This window comes from Psittacula echo (assembly GCF_963264785.1).
Source record: "Psittacula echo genome assembly, chromosome: 6".
Taxonomy (NCBI): Eukaryota; Metazoa; Chordata; class Aves; order Psittaciformes; family Psittacidae; genus Psittacula; species Psittacula echo.
Window position 1 is genome coordinate 46,444,290 of NC_137743.1, and position 18,801 is coordinate 46,463,090.

At 51.6% G+C, this 18,801-nt stretch overlaps 1 protein-coding gene across 2 annotated transcripts in view; it reads left to right on the plus strand.

Annotated features, from left to right (window-relative positions):
* The window catches only part of CDH23 (cadherin related 23), a gene marked incomplete at both ends in the record, with an annotated part of 200,662 nt that overhangs the window by 138,881 nt on the left and 42,980 nt on the right, over positions 1-18,801 (plus strand). For both annotated transcript variants that reach the window (XM_080621792.1, XM_080621793.1), the window contains 10 exons: positions 1,681-1,753; positions 2,025-2,141; positions 2,701-2,813; positions 4,963-5,070; positions 6,236-6,425; positions 7,332-7,477; positions 7,790-8,009; positions 8,936-9,088; positions 10,073-10,186; positions 11,384-11,526. In XM_080621792.1, the coding sequence (XP_080477918.1) occupies positions 1,681-1,753; positions 2,025-2,141; positions 2,701-2,813; positions 4,963-5,070; positions 6,236-6,425; positions 7,332-7,477; positions 7,790-8,009; positions 8,936-9,088; positions 10,073-10,186; positions 11,384-11,526 (1,377 nt within the window). The remainder of the gene's footprint in view (positions 1-1,680; positions 1,754-2,024; positions 2,142-2,700; positions 2,814-4,962; positions 5,071-6,235; positions 6,426-7,331; positions 7,478-7,789; positions 8,010-8,935; positions 9,089-10,072; positions 10,187-11,383; positions 11,527-18,801) is intronic.

The window sequence follows — 18,801 nt, forward strand, 5'->3', positions numbered from 1 at the left end:
CCGAATCAGAACTAATAGCGCACGCCACGCCAGGGTCCAGGGAAATATCACTGCTAATAAGTTTCTGCCTCACTCCCTGCCACTGCTGCTCCGTTCAGGGCGATGAGCCAGCAACTTATGGAGTGTGTATGTCTGGAGGAAAGGGGGCTGTGTGCTTAGCATGAGCATCTGCGGTTCTCTGCATCCTTGAAGATGATATAATGCTGTCTGAGGGTGAGGGTATAGGGGAGGAAGGCTGAGGTTTAAAGGAACAAGAGAAGCTGGTTTTAGATGTTTAGCTGGATGCCCTCTACTGTGGGAGCGGAGGAAGCGTGCTGAGTCCTCTTTCGCATCGCTGCAGGTGCCACAGGAGGCACATGGGAAGGTTTGCAGTGGAGAGCTTTGGAGTCCATATTGCTGAAGTGGAAAATGTCCTTCTCAAGTAGCAAAGCCATGTGCTGTGCTGCAGGCAGGTGCACACCAGCTACAGCCAGATGGAGAGATGGCCAGAAGCAAGCCCCTACCTCCCTGGGAGCTGGCTTGTCGGGCTGTGGCAGTGCTGAGCACGGCCTGATGAAGTCAGGACCGCTAACAAAACAGCATGGTGTCTGCTCTGGCTTGCATCCACCCAGCCTGAACTGAGGCACAGCTTACCCAGATCTGGCTGCAGGTGACATGTGGGTGCATGCTCATCTACATTTCATTTGCTTTTAAAATACTCAGACCTCCTGGGTTTGCCCTGGGGTGATGACCCCAACCCTGCTGTTTAAGGAGAAGGGAAAGTGAGGACAGCATCCTGGGTAGCCAGCAGTTTTCTCATTAGCCTTAGAGGAGGCAGGGTGAAAGCTGAGTGATGCGAAGGCTGATTAAAGACCAGCTGCTTCCAGCAATGAGAGCAGAGGATGGCAATTTAATTGCAGTACGATGGGCATCGGTGGCATGTGAAATTGCCTCAAATATCAAGTTTGGTGGCAGCAGGAGCAGCTGAGCCTGCAGGTCCATCAGTGATCTCCAGGTAGAGCATGTCTCCAGAGCAGCCCCAGGGAAACAGCAAAGTCCATAACGGTGTTTTAATGTCCTGGCAGCTCCATCCTTCCCTCTGTAGGCGGTTGGGTTTGGTTCATTTAAGGCAGATTCTTAACATTGTTTAAATAGCATTTAAAGGCCCCCTGGGGGAGCTTTAAACTGGTCCAAAATCTGTTTTGAGGGATGTTTCAAGCAATTGCTCCTGCCTGGTTTCACCAGGCTGGCCATAGTTGCTGGCAAAGACAGGCTTGGAGGGAGTGCATTTGTATGCTAACAGCTTCCTCCCAAAAAATACTGTAGCTGGTCTCTCTGCAAACACCCACAGCAGTCCTCTTAAACAAAAGCAGCCAAAGCTAAGCAGCTACACTGGCCAGTCCAATTTGGTTTCAGACCTGTTGCCCAGGGTGCTCGGTAATGAGATAGTTGGTATTTTCCCCACTGTATAGCTTAGCAAAGTCACTGGCAATCCACTTACCTTGACCTCAGCAGTCTCCACAGCGAAATCGTGTGCTCAGACCTCTGGAGCCTTACCTTCAAGTCCACCTTTCCCATCCTCATGTCTTGAGCTGGTCACATCTTGAGATGCAGTCAGCCAGGAGCATCCCCCATACCAGACTTTCGCAGCTACCTGATGATTTTGCCTTTTTCCCAACCAGCCTCTTGACTTTGTTTCAGGATGAAAATGACAACCCCCCCACATTCAGCAAGGCCTCCTACATTATAACCGTCATGGAGGACATTATGGCAGGTACGGAACACACCCCTGCTCCTTTTTTAGGCTAGCAGAAGGGCCCTAGGGGTCTTACAGCCAGAATTGGGGGGTGATGGCTTTTTGGAGAGGTAAAAGGCAGAGACACGTCAAGAGTTTCATAGCTGAGGGGCCTGGGACTTTGGCCCCATTGTGCATACAGGTGAGGGCTGGGTGACCAGCAAGAGTGGTGTGGGGGCACAGGGCAGCTGGGTAGGGCTGCTTCAGGCTGCAGATGCTCATCCCAGCCCTCATTTCTGACTCCCCTAAGGAGCCACGGTGCTGTTTCTCAATGCCACTGACATGGACCGGTCCAGGGAATACGGGCAGGAGTCGATCATCTACTCCCTGGAGGGCTCCTCACATTTTCGGATCAATGCTCGCTCAGGTGAGCCTTTTGCACATGCTTTCCTGCTTTTCCTTTCAGTTCCCCCTCCTCAATTTCCCCTGGCTTTCTTCCCCATCATTGTTCCTCTTTCACCTTCCTCCTCTCCCTGGAGCAGCCTGCTTAGAAGACACACAATCCAGATTTCAGATACCACCACATGCTTGGTCACAGTGAGAGCTTTGGCTGAGGGATCAGTGGAAGCTCAGCTCCTGGTGCGAGTGACATCTAAGAAAAAGCTTTGGCTGCAAGGTCTGATGTTATCGAAGGAGCTGCTGCCCACCTTCCGCCACTGACATAATTTTCAGTTTGTTAAGGGGAGAAAGCAGTGTGAGGGATCTCAGGCAGTTGTTAGATGGGCTCCCATGGGAAGTTACAGCAGGAAGTTTGCAGGAGCTTACTCACATGCTGACCTTTCCAGGATCCATCTATTTAAAAATGAATCAGAAGAAAGGGCCCATTTGTGAAGGATCCTGTTTCTGGGTTTGAGTGTCCCTTTTTTTCACCAGTGCCCTGTTTACCGTACAACATCTCTAATCTCTCTCATCCCCTGTGGCTGCAGGAGAAATCACGACGACATCTTTGCTGGACCGGGAGGCCAAATCTGAATACATCCTCATTGTACGGGCAGTGGATGGAGGCGTGGGCCACCATCAGAAGACAGGCATTGCTATGGTGAGTGTGTGAAGGAGCAATTCCCATCTCCTCAAGCCATAGGCGCCTGCCTGGGGCTGGCATTGGGAAGGGCTGCCCAGGCACCGGTGGCTCAGTTCTGCATGCTAGCAGTGTTTAATTTTAGTTGTGTGAATGGATAAAGAGCTTAGAGTGGTGTCTGCCCTCTGGGCTGCTCCTGCCACTGCTCGCAGCCCTTGCAGAGTGCCTGTCCAGGCTATGCAGACCTTGAAATCAGTCTCCCTTTCCTGGCAAGACATTCACTCAGGAGCCACTTGACCTTCCAGAGCTTTACGTGTCCAGCTCTCTATGCAAAGGCGGTAACAGGTACCTATTCCACCTGCAACATGTTTCCCTTTGTTCATGCCTCTTGAGAAAATGCTTGGTTGGAGAGCCTGCAGGCAAGCTTAGTTGTTCTTGATGACTGCTATTCACATACTGCCCGTATCAAGGGTTTCCAACCAGTTTGTGATGCCTAGGCTGTTCAGACAGTTCTAGTGGAGGCACAAGCCATTGTTCTGCAGATTGAAGCCCAGTGCTTTGCCTTGCCCTTTGCAGACATCAGGGTGGCCAGTTGTTTGCAGAGGTTTTGTAAAAGTCTTTGGAAATATCAGGAGGTCAAAAGCCAAAGATCCATCTCTCAGTGCTCATGGCACTGTGTTGGCTTGAACATTTCATAACATTTGGGTGCCCTTGGCCCTGAAACACTCTGTTGGGTTGCAGGAGAGATCTCCCATACAACAGAGGGTGATGCTGAGAAGTACTGTGGTTGTGCTGAGGAGATCCCTAAAATAATTGTCACTACTGCTGAGGGCCTTCAGGAGGAGTATGATCCAGATAGCAGACCAGAAGCTCCCTATGCAGCCTCCCAGAGGCACGTGACTGCCGTGGTCAGGCAATAGCATGGCAGGATGGGTGCTGGCTTCCCCTTTGGGGTTCCAGATGAAATGGTGTTCTCCTGATAGTTTTAATGAAAAGCTAAACAAAGATTTTGCAGCACAGTTGGGGAAAAAAAAAAACAACAAAAAACAAAGCCAAAACCAAAACCAAGCAACCTGCCCCCCCCCCCCAAAAAAAAAAACCAAACACAAAAACAAACAAACAAAAAACAACAAAGAAACCAAATGAAAACCATCATAGTTCCTAAAAATTTAAAGACAATTAAAACTTGGTGAGAAGTGGGTGGTCAATTCAGTTTGTCTGCTGTCATTAGCGAGGACATACACCAGGGACTCAAAGCTGTTCCTTATAATCATTCTTGATCTGGGAATAAGAGTCCATTCACGGGCTTTGCAAGGTCCCTGGGTGTCAGGCAAGCACCTGGGGTGCTCAGAGTACAGGTGGGTCACCAACCTCCCCAGGGACCACCTCTGTGCCTCGGCTTATGCCCGGGGACTGGGATGTCCAGATTCGCCTTTTCTGCCACCGGGTGGCACCAGTAGCTCAGCCTGGCGCGGCGGCAGGACCCGCTTACTTTGGAGCAGAGGAGACCACAGGAGACTCCCAGCCAGGCACCTGAGGCTCCATCCTGACCCTCTGCGCTCGTTCCCTCGAACTACAGCTCTTCCCTCAGGCACCTTTATAGATTCACAGGCTGGACTGAAATGGGTGATCTGGGGAGGTGAGAGACTCATAGACAACAGGATGCATCCCACAGGCTCACTGCTGTCACTTAGATGCCACTGAAGATTCTCATGCTGAAAATGAAGCTAGGTAACACTTCAGGGCACCACCCTCTCCCCTGCTCTCTTGTCTTTGCACCTCCCACCCCCTGTTACTGTACCTTCCCGATTTCTCATTTATTCCATTTATGTGTTCTCTTTTTACCAGTCAGTTTTTCCTTCCTTTTCAGCTGTGCTCCCACTGCACCCTCTCCCCCACCACCATGACCGATCCCTCCAGTGAAGTAGCTGCTTGAAAACACACCTTGTGCCCCTGCAGTTATTTTAACTGCAAAGTAATAAGTCCACAGGAGCCAAACCAAAATCAGATATGCCAAGGAGCCTTGGCTGTGAAGATGCAAGAAGTTGTTTTTCTGCAGGCTTTCCCTCTGGAGGGTGAACTTGTGTTGGGTACCTGGTGCTGCTGTACCTCCAGGGGACATGCCATGCTGCCCTAGGAACTAATACGTCACTTGCTTTCTCTCTTGCAGGTAAACATCACGCTGCTGGACATTAATGACAACTACCCCACATGGAAGGATGAGCCATACTTCATTAACCTGGTGGAAATGACCCCCCCCAACTCGGACGTCACCACAGTAAGTGCAAGGGAAGGTGGCTGTTTTGCTAAATCCTCTTCCTTTCACCTGGTGAGTTTGTCACCCTCTTGGCTGGAGTAAGGAGTCACCTCCTAACTGGTGTCACATTCAGTCAAGCACCATCTGAGCCTCCTCACTGCTGCCTGTCCCATGTGTTTCTTTCTGCTGGGATTTCATTTTTCCCTCCCCATATTGTGTGAGGTGGCCAAATTCTCCTTTTCTTAGCCTCTCCTGCGACCTCCTTCAAGGACCTTTCTGAAAGACATTGATTTACAGCCTTTCAAGTCCCTCTGGTGAAATAAAAGAGGAGAGAGGGAAGCTTGTACTCCATCATGCCAGGAGAAAAATGACGGGCAGGAAACAGAAAATAAATGAGAGAAAAGTGAAAAGAATCCACAAAATCATATAAGGAGGAAGGCTGCGAAGGAAAAGGAGTTGTGGGGAGGGGGGAGTTGGGAAGAAAGGTCTGGCAGCGCAGCCCAAGCCTGGCAGTTTCCTCTCTTCTGAGTGGCCCCACTGCTCAGCGCCTGTTTGATGTCATCTTGCCTTTGACATCCCGATTTGTTGCTGGGAAAATAATTATTATGTCACTGATATGATGTAAATTCAGCTGCGGGACAAGCGGCAGGGGCTGGGGAAGTTACGAGTGTGATGAAGTTGGGTTTTTTTTTAATGTAGATGTCCCCTGTACTTGCAAATGTCACAGGGAAACAGTAAAGCACAAAATGTCTGGCATGGAGAACTCCACCAGTGAATTATTTCCAGCATTTCTGATGTGGCAGCACAAGTTCCTCTGCGTGCCTGTTTGTCCTGTTCATTTTATTTTCCTGAAGGATGCTTGTTTTCTAGCTGTCTTTATTTAAAAGTAAAAAGCCCATTGAATTGCTCCGTGCTTGTGTCTTTCTTGCCGTGTCATTACCTCCCAGGCTTGCAGGACAATTTTAGTGAGATTTAACACCACAATAGAGGTCTCAAGGGTACAAAATCTCTGCAAGTATCATGAAAATATATAGCTGTATGGAGAAAGGAGAACTTCTCGCTGCTGCTGATATGGGGAAGCCTCTGATATGAGCTCAGCCTCATTGTTCAACACTGGTGGATCTACGTGAGACCTCCCTGTGGGAGTTTATTCCCATCTTTAATTTTTGCTGTTTCTCGGTGGCAGGTGGTGGCTGTCGACCCGGACCTGGGGGAGAACGGCACAGTGGTATACAGCATCCGACCCCCTAACAAGTTCTACAGCCTCAACAGCACCACAGGCAAGATCCGCACCACTGGTGTGCTGCTGGACCGTGAGAACCCCAATGCCCAGGAGGCCCAGCTCATGCGGAGGATCGTGGTGTCGGTCACTGACTGTAAGCCTCGCTTCCTTCCTGCTCCTCTTTGCCACAGTGTCTTGCTCCACCGTAGCTGGAAATTGCTGGGGCTCAGGTTGTGCAAACGTCACCCTCCTCACCCTCCGTTTTCCCTCCCTGATGGTTTTCATGTGTTGAGTTGAATTTTCTCAGCCTGATTTTTCCTTTATGATGAAGTTTCTTTTTCTTTTCTATTTTAAGCACAAGTTGCAAAGAAGTTTTTGAGGTTAGAAAATGAGAGCAGGTTAAAACCTTCCACTAAAACAAACCAGAAACCTTCAAAATGCGAGCACAGTCATTTCTGTAGCAGCCCTGACAAGGAGCCTGGGAGGCAGAAACTCCCCCTTCTCAGTCTGGCTCCATCGGTATCTAGGAAAGTCAACTGAGTAGCTGGGGGAAAAGAGCTGACTAAGTGGTGAAATGTATTCTTCTCTGGAAATAGCATCTTAGGGAAACTTTTCTAGGAAAAAAAAAAAAAGATAGAAATGTGAAGATAATTTTCTATTATCCGGCTTGTTTCCAAGAGGCAGGCGGCACATGTAACTTCTGTCCCTTTATATTCTTGCACCGCTCAGCACTGTGCTAAAGCCATTGTCCCATTCATCCTGCCAGAAAGACAGACATAAGCACAGGCTGGTGTTGCTCTTGTTTTTCAGCTGCATGCACAGGTAGCCATTGGTCTGACTTGCATGTCTGCTGCCAGGGTCAGTTTTGTCCTGCCAGGGGACTGTGCTCGTTAGTCTGACCAGCAGCAGTGAAAGGGGTAACATGAGCAGGTCAGCGCCTTGAGGGGACAGCCCCATCCTGCATTACTGTCTGCATAGGAAGTGAGGGCTCCTTTTTAGGGGAAAGGGGTGGAAACAATTGGAGGCATTAACCTTGAGACCCTGTTCCTGGCCTCCACAGGTGGGAGGCCACCCTTACGAGCTACCAGCAGTGCCACAGTTTTTGTCAACCTGCTGGACCTGAATGATAATGACCCCACTTTCCAAAACCTGCCCTTCGCTGCTGAGATCGCTGAGGGCCTTCCTGCAGGCTCCTCTGTCTTCCAGGTGAGCATGTCCCATTGCTGCCGTGCCCCACGCTGGGAGCTGCTGTCACTGCCATTGGTTCTGCAAAGCAGGCAATACATCCTGTCCATCTTCTAGCAATGCGACTGGGAGGATGCAGAAGGGGTTGTGCTATCCCACTACATGTGCTTGCTCCCAGCAGAGGGGATGCTCCAAGGCCCCTTTGTTTCAGCCCAGCATCCCTGAGGGCAAAGAAGCACTCAGGATTTATGTACTGTGATTTTCATTGTCAGGAGATGATCAGGCTCCCCGATGCTCATCCCTTTGCCCCCTTCCCTCCACTCTCCCCACCAGGTAGTGGCCATCGACCTAGATGAGGGTCCAAACGGACAGGTGACGTACCGCATGCAGGTGGGGATGCCCCGCATGGATTTCCTCATCAACAGCACCAGCGGGCTTGTCACCTCCACCACGGTGCTGGACAGGGAGAGGATCGCTGAGTACTACCTGCGGGTGGTGGCTAGTGATGCCGGTGTGCCCTCCAAGAGCTCCACCAGCACCTTGACTGTCAAAGGTGGGTGCATCAAGACCCCTCCAAGCCCTGCTTGGCTGCAGAGCCCCCTCTGGTCCCAAAAAGATGGGTGACAAGGACACCTCACCAGAGGAAATACAGTTTATATAGGAGACACACTGAGGGGTCAAATGGGTGTACAATTTGACCCATTATGCCTGGTTTTATGTATGGCAGCACATAGGGAGGGCAGCCCACTGCACTGCCATCTCCGCAGACCTCACATCTTGCCCAGTGTGAAGTCAGCATAGTGCAGAGATGGGGAAAATATGGCATTTCTGGCAAAGCCCCCAAATTCTTGTTGTTTTTCTTTCATTCTGCCATCCCCAGTGCTTCTTTTGCTTTTGGCCTGCCTTTTGCTTCATTATGTGATTTGCATCAGCTGCGTGTCTGGACAGCCCAAGTAATCCCAGTTCAGAGCTGGGCCTTTATTCTGTGGTCTGTCTTTAATTTAATACATTTCTATTTAGTGGCCTTCACACAAGGTTAGCGCTGAGGATAGGCATCATCTGGAAATAAACTGACTTTGCATTATCCTCAGGCCTGGGCTTGGAAAAAGAAGTTTCTGGTCCTGTAGCTCCAGAGCCCTCTGCCAGGGGACAGCCCCAGGAAACACTGAGCTTATATTTAAGCCCCAGATTTTCCTCTGAGTGGGGATGGAAATCAGTTTGGTCCAAACAGTAAGTTTAATTACAGTTAAGTAAGGTTTCTTTGGATGTAAGGGGAGGCATCTGTGTGTGTCAGAGGCAACTAAAATACAGCCCGCAGCGGTGGGGGCAATTCTTTACAGCTGGTGCTCAGGTACCCCTGCCACACAAATGGCAGGAAGCAGCAGACAGGTGGTTTTTGGGAGCCCAGCAGAATGCAGATGCCTGGCATCTGCAGCCCTGATGCCAGATCAGGGGCACTCAGATCTCTCCCCTTTTCAGTTCTGGATGTGAATGATGAGAACCCCACCTTCTTCCCGGCCGTCTACAACGTGTCGCTGCCTGAAAATGTGGCCCGGGATTTCAAAGTGGTCCGGCTCAACTGCACAGATGCTGATGCTGGGCTGAATGCTGAGCTCAGCTACTTCATCACAGGTATGCCAACCTTGCAAAACGCTGCAAAGGGGTCTTTGATTGCGGAAAGGAGGAGGCTGCCTCAGACCTTAGCCATCCATGGTGTTCTGCACATCAGCTCTGCTTTTTCCAGCCCCTCCAAACCTTGTACGGTATCGCCCTCTGCTGAACAGCCCCGCTTGGCTCCAGCCTTGCAGACCGCCTATGCCTTGCCCGGGGCGAACCCTTGCCCCAGGCATACCCTGCCCTCACACCTCCGAGATACAGCCAGGAGGAGCATGAGGATGGGCAGAATACGCTGGGGAGCAAGGGCTGGGGCAGCATTCACATTTATGGTTGGAAGCCTCTCTAGAGTTTTAGGGTATCTCATAGCCCTGCATGCAGGTGGTTTTGGGTGGGCAGGGAGCAAGCAGGCATGTGCAGCACCTGCAGCAGGAGGCTGGGGAACCCCCTGGACCTGCTTTGACTTGCAAAGTGCACATGTGGCATTTAGCCCTCAGGAAGAGGGTAGAAATAGAAGTGTCACTGGAGTAATTTTTCTCACAATAGCAGCCTCACATTTCATCTCACAGCCACTCCAGCTTCCCTCACGAGAGAAACGGTGTGTGTTGTCCCACAGGTACCGCAGGCCACGTGCAAAGTTACCTCAGTTTGCTTCCGAAGTATTCAGGAAATGATCTGGCTCTTACATGATTCAGCTTTTCCTACAACCATCTCTCCTTTCCTGCGCTGTGATGCAGGCACTGCGTTTGGTGTGGCAGAGAAGATGCTCTGCTCACTTCTGCTGCAGAGACACTTTGCCTAGGACAAGACACAAGCTCATCCTACAAAGCTTGTGTTGCTCACAAGTGTGTGAAATGCAGCCCTTCAGGAGGGCAGGCTAAGCACTTGTGTTTTCCACAGTTGGGCTGACCCCATGCCCAGGCTGCAGCACCCCGTGCAGCACGGACTCTGCTTCCTGCATCCATTACAAAGGGGTGACTTGGTCCTTGTCCTGTGCTGTAGGTGGGAACCAGGATGGCAAATTCAGCGTTGGCTTCAGAGATGGGGTGGTCAGGACAGTCGTGAGTCTGGACAGGGAGACCGTGGCATCATATACCCTGATCCTGGAGGCCATTGGTAAGGATTTCCCACTGTTCCCATAGGACTGCTGACACACAGCCACACAGGGTGGCTGTGCATGTGCCGAGTGGCCTCATGGGCGAGTCAGAGAGACAGCAACCTTTGAGGCACTCTATAAACCAGAGTCTGGCATTAGCATTTCACAACCCACATTAATATGTCCTGACTCCAACGTGACTTTTGCAGACAGTAAATTCACCCCTCAGGCTCACCCAGCTCCAGGGCTTTCCCTTTCCCCCAGGGCAGGCAAGGCCACCCATTCCCAAGAAGCTCCACACTATCTGAGGCAGACCTCTACCCAGAAATGCCAGCGCCACAGCATCATTCACCTAATGCCATGCCAGCCTTTGGCTCAGTGGCTGCCGATTAATCCAGAACCACCTGGCACGGGCAGAGGGCCTATGTGCCAGACGCATCTTGGCCATAATCCCCAGAGTTTTATAATGATGTGCCTGGTTACAGAAGACTTAGACATCCCTTTTGAAAGGAGAAGTAAGTGGCCTGGTGAGGAATCTCAAGAGCATGGCATTGCAGGTGCCATGGGGTCTGCAGCAGGGATGCTGCACCACCTGGGCATGCAGGACTGGATCCCAAGTGGTAAAGGGTCTGTTCTGCCCCTCCGATGGGTATCAGACTGCCTGTGTTTTCCCAGCCTGCAGATCCCATGGGCTCCAGCTGGGTGGGTTTAATGCTCACTCGCACTGGGCATGTTGGAAAAGCCAAGCTCAATTTACAGTCCACATTGCCTCACCCTTTGTGCCATGCCCTTATCTACTGAACATCAACCGATCCTGGTGCTCTTTGGCTGTGAGCTGAGCTGGGTCTACAGAAAACTCATCAGACACCTGTCTCCCTTCATCTCCAAAATACCTCACCTCCAGCAGTCCCTTCCAGCATACATCACTCTCTTAGTCTATGGAGTTGCATTAATGACTAGCTGTGTTTCCAGCCTACCTGGGCAGTGGCTCCATGGCAGAGCTTAGGGGTGGTTCGGCTTTTCCGTTTTCTTTCAGGCCAGGCAGAATAAAACCAAACCACCCTATGGTTCAGTGTGGGATTTGTAAGCTACAAGAAAGAAGGATTTTAGTTTAAAAATTCTGATCCTGTTATTTTCAGCAGCTGAGGGCTGAGTATGACCTGTGTGCAAGGAGATGGATGTGACCAGAGCTCCCCTCGCCTTTCTCTCCCATACAGACAACGGCCCCACTGGGAACCGGCACACCGGAACTGCCACAGTGTATGTGACTGTCCTGGATGTCAATGACAACCGACCCATCTTCCTTCAGAGCAGCTACGAAGTCAGCGTCCCCGAGGACATCCCAGCTGCCAGCAGTATAGTGCAGGCATGTGGCTTTCTTCCACCAGGGCCCTTGGGTGGGTGAAGGGGGTCCCCCACTCTCTATGCCCTGGCACCTTGGCTATCAGCTGCAGGAAGCCCAGGGCAGAGATTTTCTCTCCCCATCAGTGGTCTGTTGCCCCAGGAGAGGGCAAGATGTGTTCTTGCTTGTGTGCTCCTCTGCTCTTTTGCTAACCCAAACTGTGAGCACCAGGGAGAAGACAGAAAAGTGTAAGTAAAAAACAAGAAATTCACCCATTTCTGCAGGGGGGAGAGGAGAAAACCCAAGCACTGTGCTGGTGAAGCCCGTTTGCCTGGCTGGGTCCCCATTTTCTCCCTCCTCCCAGCAGAGAAGGGGCTCAGAACGGAGATCTCAAGGAGAAGGGAGAAGAGTGCAGGCAAAGAGGTGCTCTGAGAGAAGGGGGGAACTGAGGGAGAAAAGCATTTGAACTTTGCTTTCATTTTTGTTCCTCTTCGAGGGAGCGGTGGGCAGAGCTGAATGGCTCAGTGAGCACTGAATGAATGCTGGCATTCACACAGCCTCCAAGGGCTTCCAGCATCTCTTCAAACTCAGGGCTCTTCTGGAGCAGGCACCAAAGGCTCTTTGCAGAGGGCTCTGGGAAGGCTCCTCCTGCCTTGAATACCTCTCCCAGCACAGGGAAAGGGGCAGCTTTGTCTCTGGCTCTCCAAGGCAGGGTGAGTCACTGGGAGAAGAAAGGAGCCTTTTGACTCTTGCAACAAAGGTTTGCTGGGAGCCCTGCTCTGGGCAGCCAGTCCCCAAGCGTGAGCCCTGCAGCTCCTCGTCACCTGTTGTGCCATTGCACGTGGTACGTGATGCCTGCCTCTCGGGTCAGGCATCTGCCTACAGTCCCTGGCCCTGAGGTGGAAGTGTGCAGGAGAGATGTGCAGGCGGAGAGGAGCCCTGCCATGGGACTCCTAAAACCGAGCGTGGTTTTCAAATCAAAAGACTGAGAATGGAGGAAACCCAAGTCTGATATCAAAGTCCCTCTTCTTAGAGAATGATTCCCAAAAGAGGGGATGCCTTTGGAAGTGTGTGGCAAAGGAGAGGTGTTTTCAGGGGGAAGTTTGTTTTCCACAGAACAAAATCAGAGGGAAATGGAAATGGGCAATCACCTGGGTTTAGTTTAATTTACACCTTTAGTGTGAGCCATTTGTACTGAAGATCCCCTCCTTCAAATACATCTCCACGGCCCTGTGGCAACAAGAGAGTTTCCAAAGGCTTCCCCATCCTCTTCTCTGAAAGCCAGGCAGCGCAGGGCCAGAGGAGAGCAGGAATGTCCCAGGCAGCCCAGCGAGGTCCTGATGCAGAGCTGCACCTCACAAGGGTCAGAGACCAAGTGAAACCCAGAGAGATGGGCTTTGTTGCTCACGATGGGGCCTCGCTGGGCATGGAGACTTCACCCAGAGGGGTGAACTTAATAGCTGAACAGAGTGTGAGCTGCAGACCTGGAAGAATTAAGCCACTTTTTGCGTTTTGTACTGATTCCTTTAAGCACGTCAGCTTACCTGCTGGTTGTTGTACCCTTTCCCAGCAGAAATGAGCAGCTCGGCTTTGCGCAGTGCCTTTCCAAGCTGGCAGTGGCTGCGAACCTCAAAAGCTCTCTTTAATGCCTTTATAGGCATGTTTACCTGCTCCCACTGCTCGTTTATTGAAATGGATTTCCAGCAGACAGCTGTAGCATACATCCTTCCAAGCATCTACCGCAGCAACCACGGCTCGTTGCATGGAGAGAGAGTAGAGAGGGACCGGGTGGCACATAGGGGGCACAAGCCTTCCTCTGCCTGCTGAGGACCACAACTCGGGGACAATCTCAGCTGAGGATTGCTTTTTGTGGAGCACATTTGCCCCACGATGCCTCTCTTCAAGGCAATATTTGTTGGGTAGCCAGCTTGCTCTTCTCTCACCCAGGTTGTTTGTTCAGGTGGCTCGCAACTTGCACAATGTTTTCCAAAAGAAATTAAGCGGCAGTGTTTTTTGGACTGCCTGGTGATAGCTGTGTGTGGTTGTAGTTCGGATGCCTCCACCTTTCCTGCCAGGAAATGGGAACCTGGAAAGCATTTGTGAACCTGAAATAGCAAAATCTCTCGTCGCCTTGCAGAGTCACTGCCTGGAAATGAGCTGCTCAAAGGGGCTATGCCAGGATGCTCAGAAGGGAACTGAGGCTGAACCAAAAGCTTGGGAAAGAATAGCAGTGCAGGGTGAGTTAGTTCCTGCAGAGGAGGGTCACATTTTGGTGGACTCCATGTTCTGGCTGGTGAGGGAGCTCCTGTGGCAGGTGAGCTGTCTCTGGGACATTGGCTGACTCCTCCTGAAGGTGTTGATGGAGCATCGCAGGGAGCCCAGCCGCTTCCAGAACCTCAGCTGGGGCTCACTGGCATTCACTGGGTGATGGGGCATGCACTCATGGGGCCCAGAGCGGGCCTGGTCCAGCGCCACTGGCTTGCAGAGGGTAACAAAGATGAGGAAGGTTGCCAGGAGGAGGAAGATGCAGATGAGTGCCACAGTGACAAGCAGTGGGTCTGCTGTCTCGGGGGATGCGTAGCTGGGAGGGACCAGCTCAGTGGTTGAAACCAGAAGCCCGAGGAGAGGTGTGGTAGGAGAGGTCCCATTGCCAGTATCCTCTGTGCTCATCTTCCCTGCAGTGTATAAGGTAACACAGACAAGCGACATGGGTGATTACCATCTAGAAGCTGGACAGACAGCCACCCTCCATCTAGCCTGATGGATTTTTGGCTTGCCTTGATGTCCAAGCTGTGTTTTCTGTGACACAGTGGGGAGAGGAGGAGTTTGTCTGTTTTGCCAGGAGGCAAAGCACAGAGGTGGGGTTTATACCTGCAAACATTGCCCTGAACTGAAGAGCAGAACTATTTGGTAAAGAGATCTAGCACAGGTCGTACTATGTACATATGATACCATGGTCCCAGTGGTGACACACGTAGGGAACATGCACACATGTCGCATGATGCTTTTCTGGAAGAGATAAATAATCATACACTAGAGACAGTCCAAAATCTTCCCCTCTGAACTGCTGGGGTTTGGTTCTTCTCTATTCTCCAGAAATGTGGGTTTGTTGGATGAACTGTCATTTGGCCTTTTATGATTATGCACTCTCCCCAGAGAAAATAGGTACTTGGTTGAACATTTGCCCAGTTAAGTCCTCATCAAGCTGTACTGCACTATTGCCTTTTTAGTTGGTTTTTTGTTATTTGGTTGTGTTTTTTCAGGGGTGAAGTGTTAACACCATCACCATGCTTGTGCCAAAAATCCTCTTGTGTTAGGCATTTTGCTGACCTCGTTTCAGGTTCAGACACATTGTGGGTTTCTCAGCCAGTCCTACAAACCAGCTCGCCAAAGCCTCATCAGTAAGAGCTCTTACTGAACACCTGATGGCTGACTCACCAGGTCAGATCCCCCCAGCTTGCATCCCCAAAGCAGTTTGCACCCATCATTTTGCTCCCTTGCACCCTCCTGCATATGTTCCCAGGGGCCAGCATCTCTCCAGCTTGGAGATGAGGGTTGGGGAAATATTGCTGTACCAACCCTCTGCAATGCGACAGCTTGGCTTGGCCCTCGGTACTCTAGTCTGTATGCTCGAGGTAAAGCTTTATTATGCTGACTTTCCTACAGAGAGGTGGGAGTTAGAAAAGTGATGGAGAGCTGTTAGACTGGTCTGTGGCCAAGCAGTCTCTTGGCAAGCAATGGATTTCTACAGAGACCATTTAAAATTAAGAATTTAGGAGGAGAAATGAAGGGCTGCAGGGACTGCCAGGGTCTCTGGGTCTGCTCTTGCAGCCACCGTCCGAAAGCCACACAGGTTTGTGTAGGCAGCAGCCAGACATTCACCGTAAAGCATTCAAAAAAGGGGACAGGAGACATAAGTGACATGTCTTTAATCACTAACTGGAAACTATGAGACACCACGGTGGAGATGAGCCTGGTGGAAAGAGAGATGTTGCGTCAGAACAGACAAGCATTTCTCACTGTCCAAATTACGCAGGTGGAAACAACCTTAAGCAAACACTCTGAGAGCTGCCAGGCCAAGCACTCAGAGGCTGAGAAGTCCTTGAACTTGGGTCGTCTGTGCCCCAGCCGTACCCTCCCCGTGCATACTGCAGGCAGGCTCAGAGGGCCAAGACTTGTCGCTTCCTCTAAAGTGGTGTTTTCACCTCTCCTTGTCTGGCTCAGCCACTTCCCCCCAGCTTTTGGAGCAGAGCAGCCCCTGGCAGCCTCAGCCATCCCAAGGACCCCTCTGCTCCGTAGGCAGGCTGCTCCTGTGCACTGCCTGGGCATGAAAACCAGCAGGCAGGGCTCCTGCTTACTGTGCACACCAAAGGCAGCCTGAATCAAGGCTACCACAGCTACCTTAATTCTGGCATTTACTGATCACATGTGGTTTGGCTTAGTAACCTTATATTGTTCATTAAGAGCAAGCTGGGAGGCCTGGGCAATTTCTTCAGGTTGTTTTTTGCTCTGTCAGTGGTGGCTGTAGGGTTTTTCTTTTACATCCATCTGACTGTCCCTTAGAAACTCCTCACAACAGATCTCACTGATGTTTCCCCGGGCTTTTTCAGCTATGCCCTCCTGTCTAGCTTCTGAGCCACCCTCTCATTACACCCAGCTCAGGCTTCAGAGGAGGTCCAGGCTTTTCCTCACCTGATCTCTAAGACCTTTCAGAAAAAGAGTCAAGTACATGTGAGCAGTGACTCCTTTTTAGGGTTGATAAGTTTTCAATGTATTAGTGTACACAAAGCTCTCCCCCTCACATCCTGCCTGAGACAGAGCTACAGCTGTTTCAGCAGAATTTCAGCAAAAAAGTCACCGAAACTGTGGTCCTACCAGCAGAAAGGTGAGGGCATGGTAAGAGCAGCACTCCCCTTGCCCACAGCACATGTAGGAATGAGGGCTTCCCTCCTGTAGGGTAGGAGCTTGGTGCCTTTCTGAAGCATGGCAATGGATCAGTTGCCCACAGTATTTTGTACCCACTGGGCCAAGCTACTTCCTGCATCCCTGTTCATAGCATTGCCCCTTCTCAGCCTTGCTGTTCCCACCCAAGCCCCATGTTATTAACCCAGATGGGTTAATAAAAGGTTTGCCCGGCCTGGCAAACCTCCACAGCAGGATCATCCCTGCCTGATATACTCTGTATCAGCAGATACCCCCACGAGTGCTTAGGACACATCACTGGGCAAGAGGCAGCCAAGGATCAGAGGGAAAGAAGAGAAATTGTGAAAAGCAAAATGTTGCTGAGGAAAGGAGAAAGGAAAAAGAAACTACTCTTGTGTGTGAGCAGCGAAGAGCATTACTCTGCCCAGCACCGAGTGCTGCCTGCCTGGCTTGGCCCAGCTGCATAGTTTGACAGTTTTCCATATGCTCTCCCTCTCTTTTCTCAAACTCCTACAGAGAAAGAAGAGGCTGTTTTCAGGCACTTCTGTGCCTGTAACACAGCTCAGATGAAAAGCAGCTCTCTTGCCCCTCCCCATCTTGCCTAGAGGCACTTTTCTGGAGCTTCTTAGCTTTTCCCAATTCACTAACTCTTTCCGCTCAGTTGCAGGAATGCTGGAAGGTACCAAACACGCAGCTTACCGACCCGGATAGCTGGGTGCTGAAAGCAAAGGGCTGTAAGTGACCCTCACTGTTAAGCAGCAGTGCTGCATCCGCAGGACTTTCCTCCTCTCCCGTCACTGGGACAAAGAAAGCGACGCGACAGGGAAAGGAGGAGGGATGCCTGACTTCAGACCCACCCCAAACTCCGCGTCTCCCCTCTCCACCGCTGCGAACGCAGCCCTTTCCCCATGCGGCTGCGAGATGGCGGCACGTCCCCGATGTCTCACTCGGCCCTCGGGGTTAGCCTGAGCGGCCAGCGGTGGGTTTGCTACGGGGCTTTGGGCTCCCTACCTCTCACTGGCTGGCCGAGATCCCGCACGCCTCCCTTGCCGCTTCTCCCACCTCGCTCTGCCGCTGCCAGCCCCCTCCTCCCTTTTGCAGGGCAAGGGAGTGTGGGAGAGGGCTGGCAGCCAAGCTGGGAGCAGCCTGAATATGCAAAACCAAGGGGGACACTAAGCCCCCTCCCGGGCTTTGCTAGTGATGCGGTGCCCCGGAGCTGGGCCCCGCTGGCACGAGGGGTCGAGCCCCCGGGATGCATTTTCCTGGGATTTGCCCCTGCGGGAATGCTGAATGGTACAGTCGTGGTGGGCCGAGCCCCCTGCGCCAGGGAGGGGGCTGCGGGCTGCCCGCCGCTGGCTGCTTCCCGTCTTCTCAGCAGCTCTGCAACAAGCTGCCTGCTCTTTTCCCATCCTTTTATTTTCCCGCTCTTTCCTCCAACGTTTCTGACCCCTTTATGGCAGCTGGGGGGGTAAGGTAAGCTTAAAAGGCTGGCTTTGCTTGCAGCCCACTCTTACTAGCAGGAGGAAAAGCAGGCTGGAGGCACCCAGCACTCAGCTGCGCAAGATGCCTTGCACCTGCAGCAGAAAGAGCTTTTCTCCCACCACTTGCACTCGAGTGCAGTTGTTTTCCCAAGTTCGGGACCGTCTGTTAAAGTACCACATCTCCTCTGAGACCTCAGTGGGTCAAGCCAGCAGCAACTGAGCTTTTTCCAGTCTGCAGGCTGGTAGTAGCATGCATTGGTTTAATGCAAACTGCCTGGGTTTTTTCAAGTAAGAAACAAATACCCGGGCAAGGCATTTTACCTGGTTTATATGCTAGAGCTGCCTGCAGCAAATGCTTGGGGTGAGCTGGGAAAAGGATGGCTAAAGGGGTGTTTGCAGGGTGCAGTTTGCTCATCAAGTTGAAAATCTTTCCATTTGCTCACCTTGAAATGCATTTTTTCCCAGTACAGCTGGGCAGAAACTGACATAAAAAGCTGCAAAGTTTTGTCTCCCATCCCATCCCATCCCTTGGGTTTCCCTGCCCCCACTGCCACTTCAGCAGGGCGTTTAGGCTGGTGGGATAGCTTTTCCCATGCCAACGCCACCCATCTGCGTGGGCATCGCTTGCCTAGGCATCGATGAGTGCAGGGCCCACCCACCACACGGGAGAGCACACAGCCCAGCTCCTGCCCAGAAACGGCCTTAGAGAGACCCAAGGGTGGAAGAGATGGTTTTGGAGGGAGAGGTCTCTGCTGTGAAAGGAAGGTGCTGGGTCTGTGGTGAAACATGAAGCAAGGCATGCATAGGGTTGTGTCCAGCCATAAGCAAGGTGTGAACTGGCCTGGGACAGAGGAAAACAGTGTGTATGTGGCACAGGGGTGGGAAATCC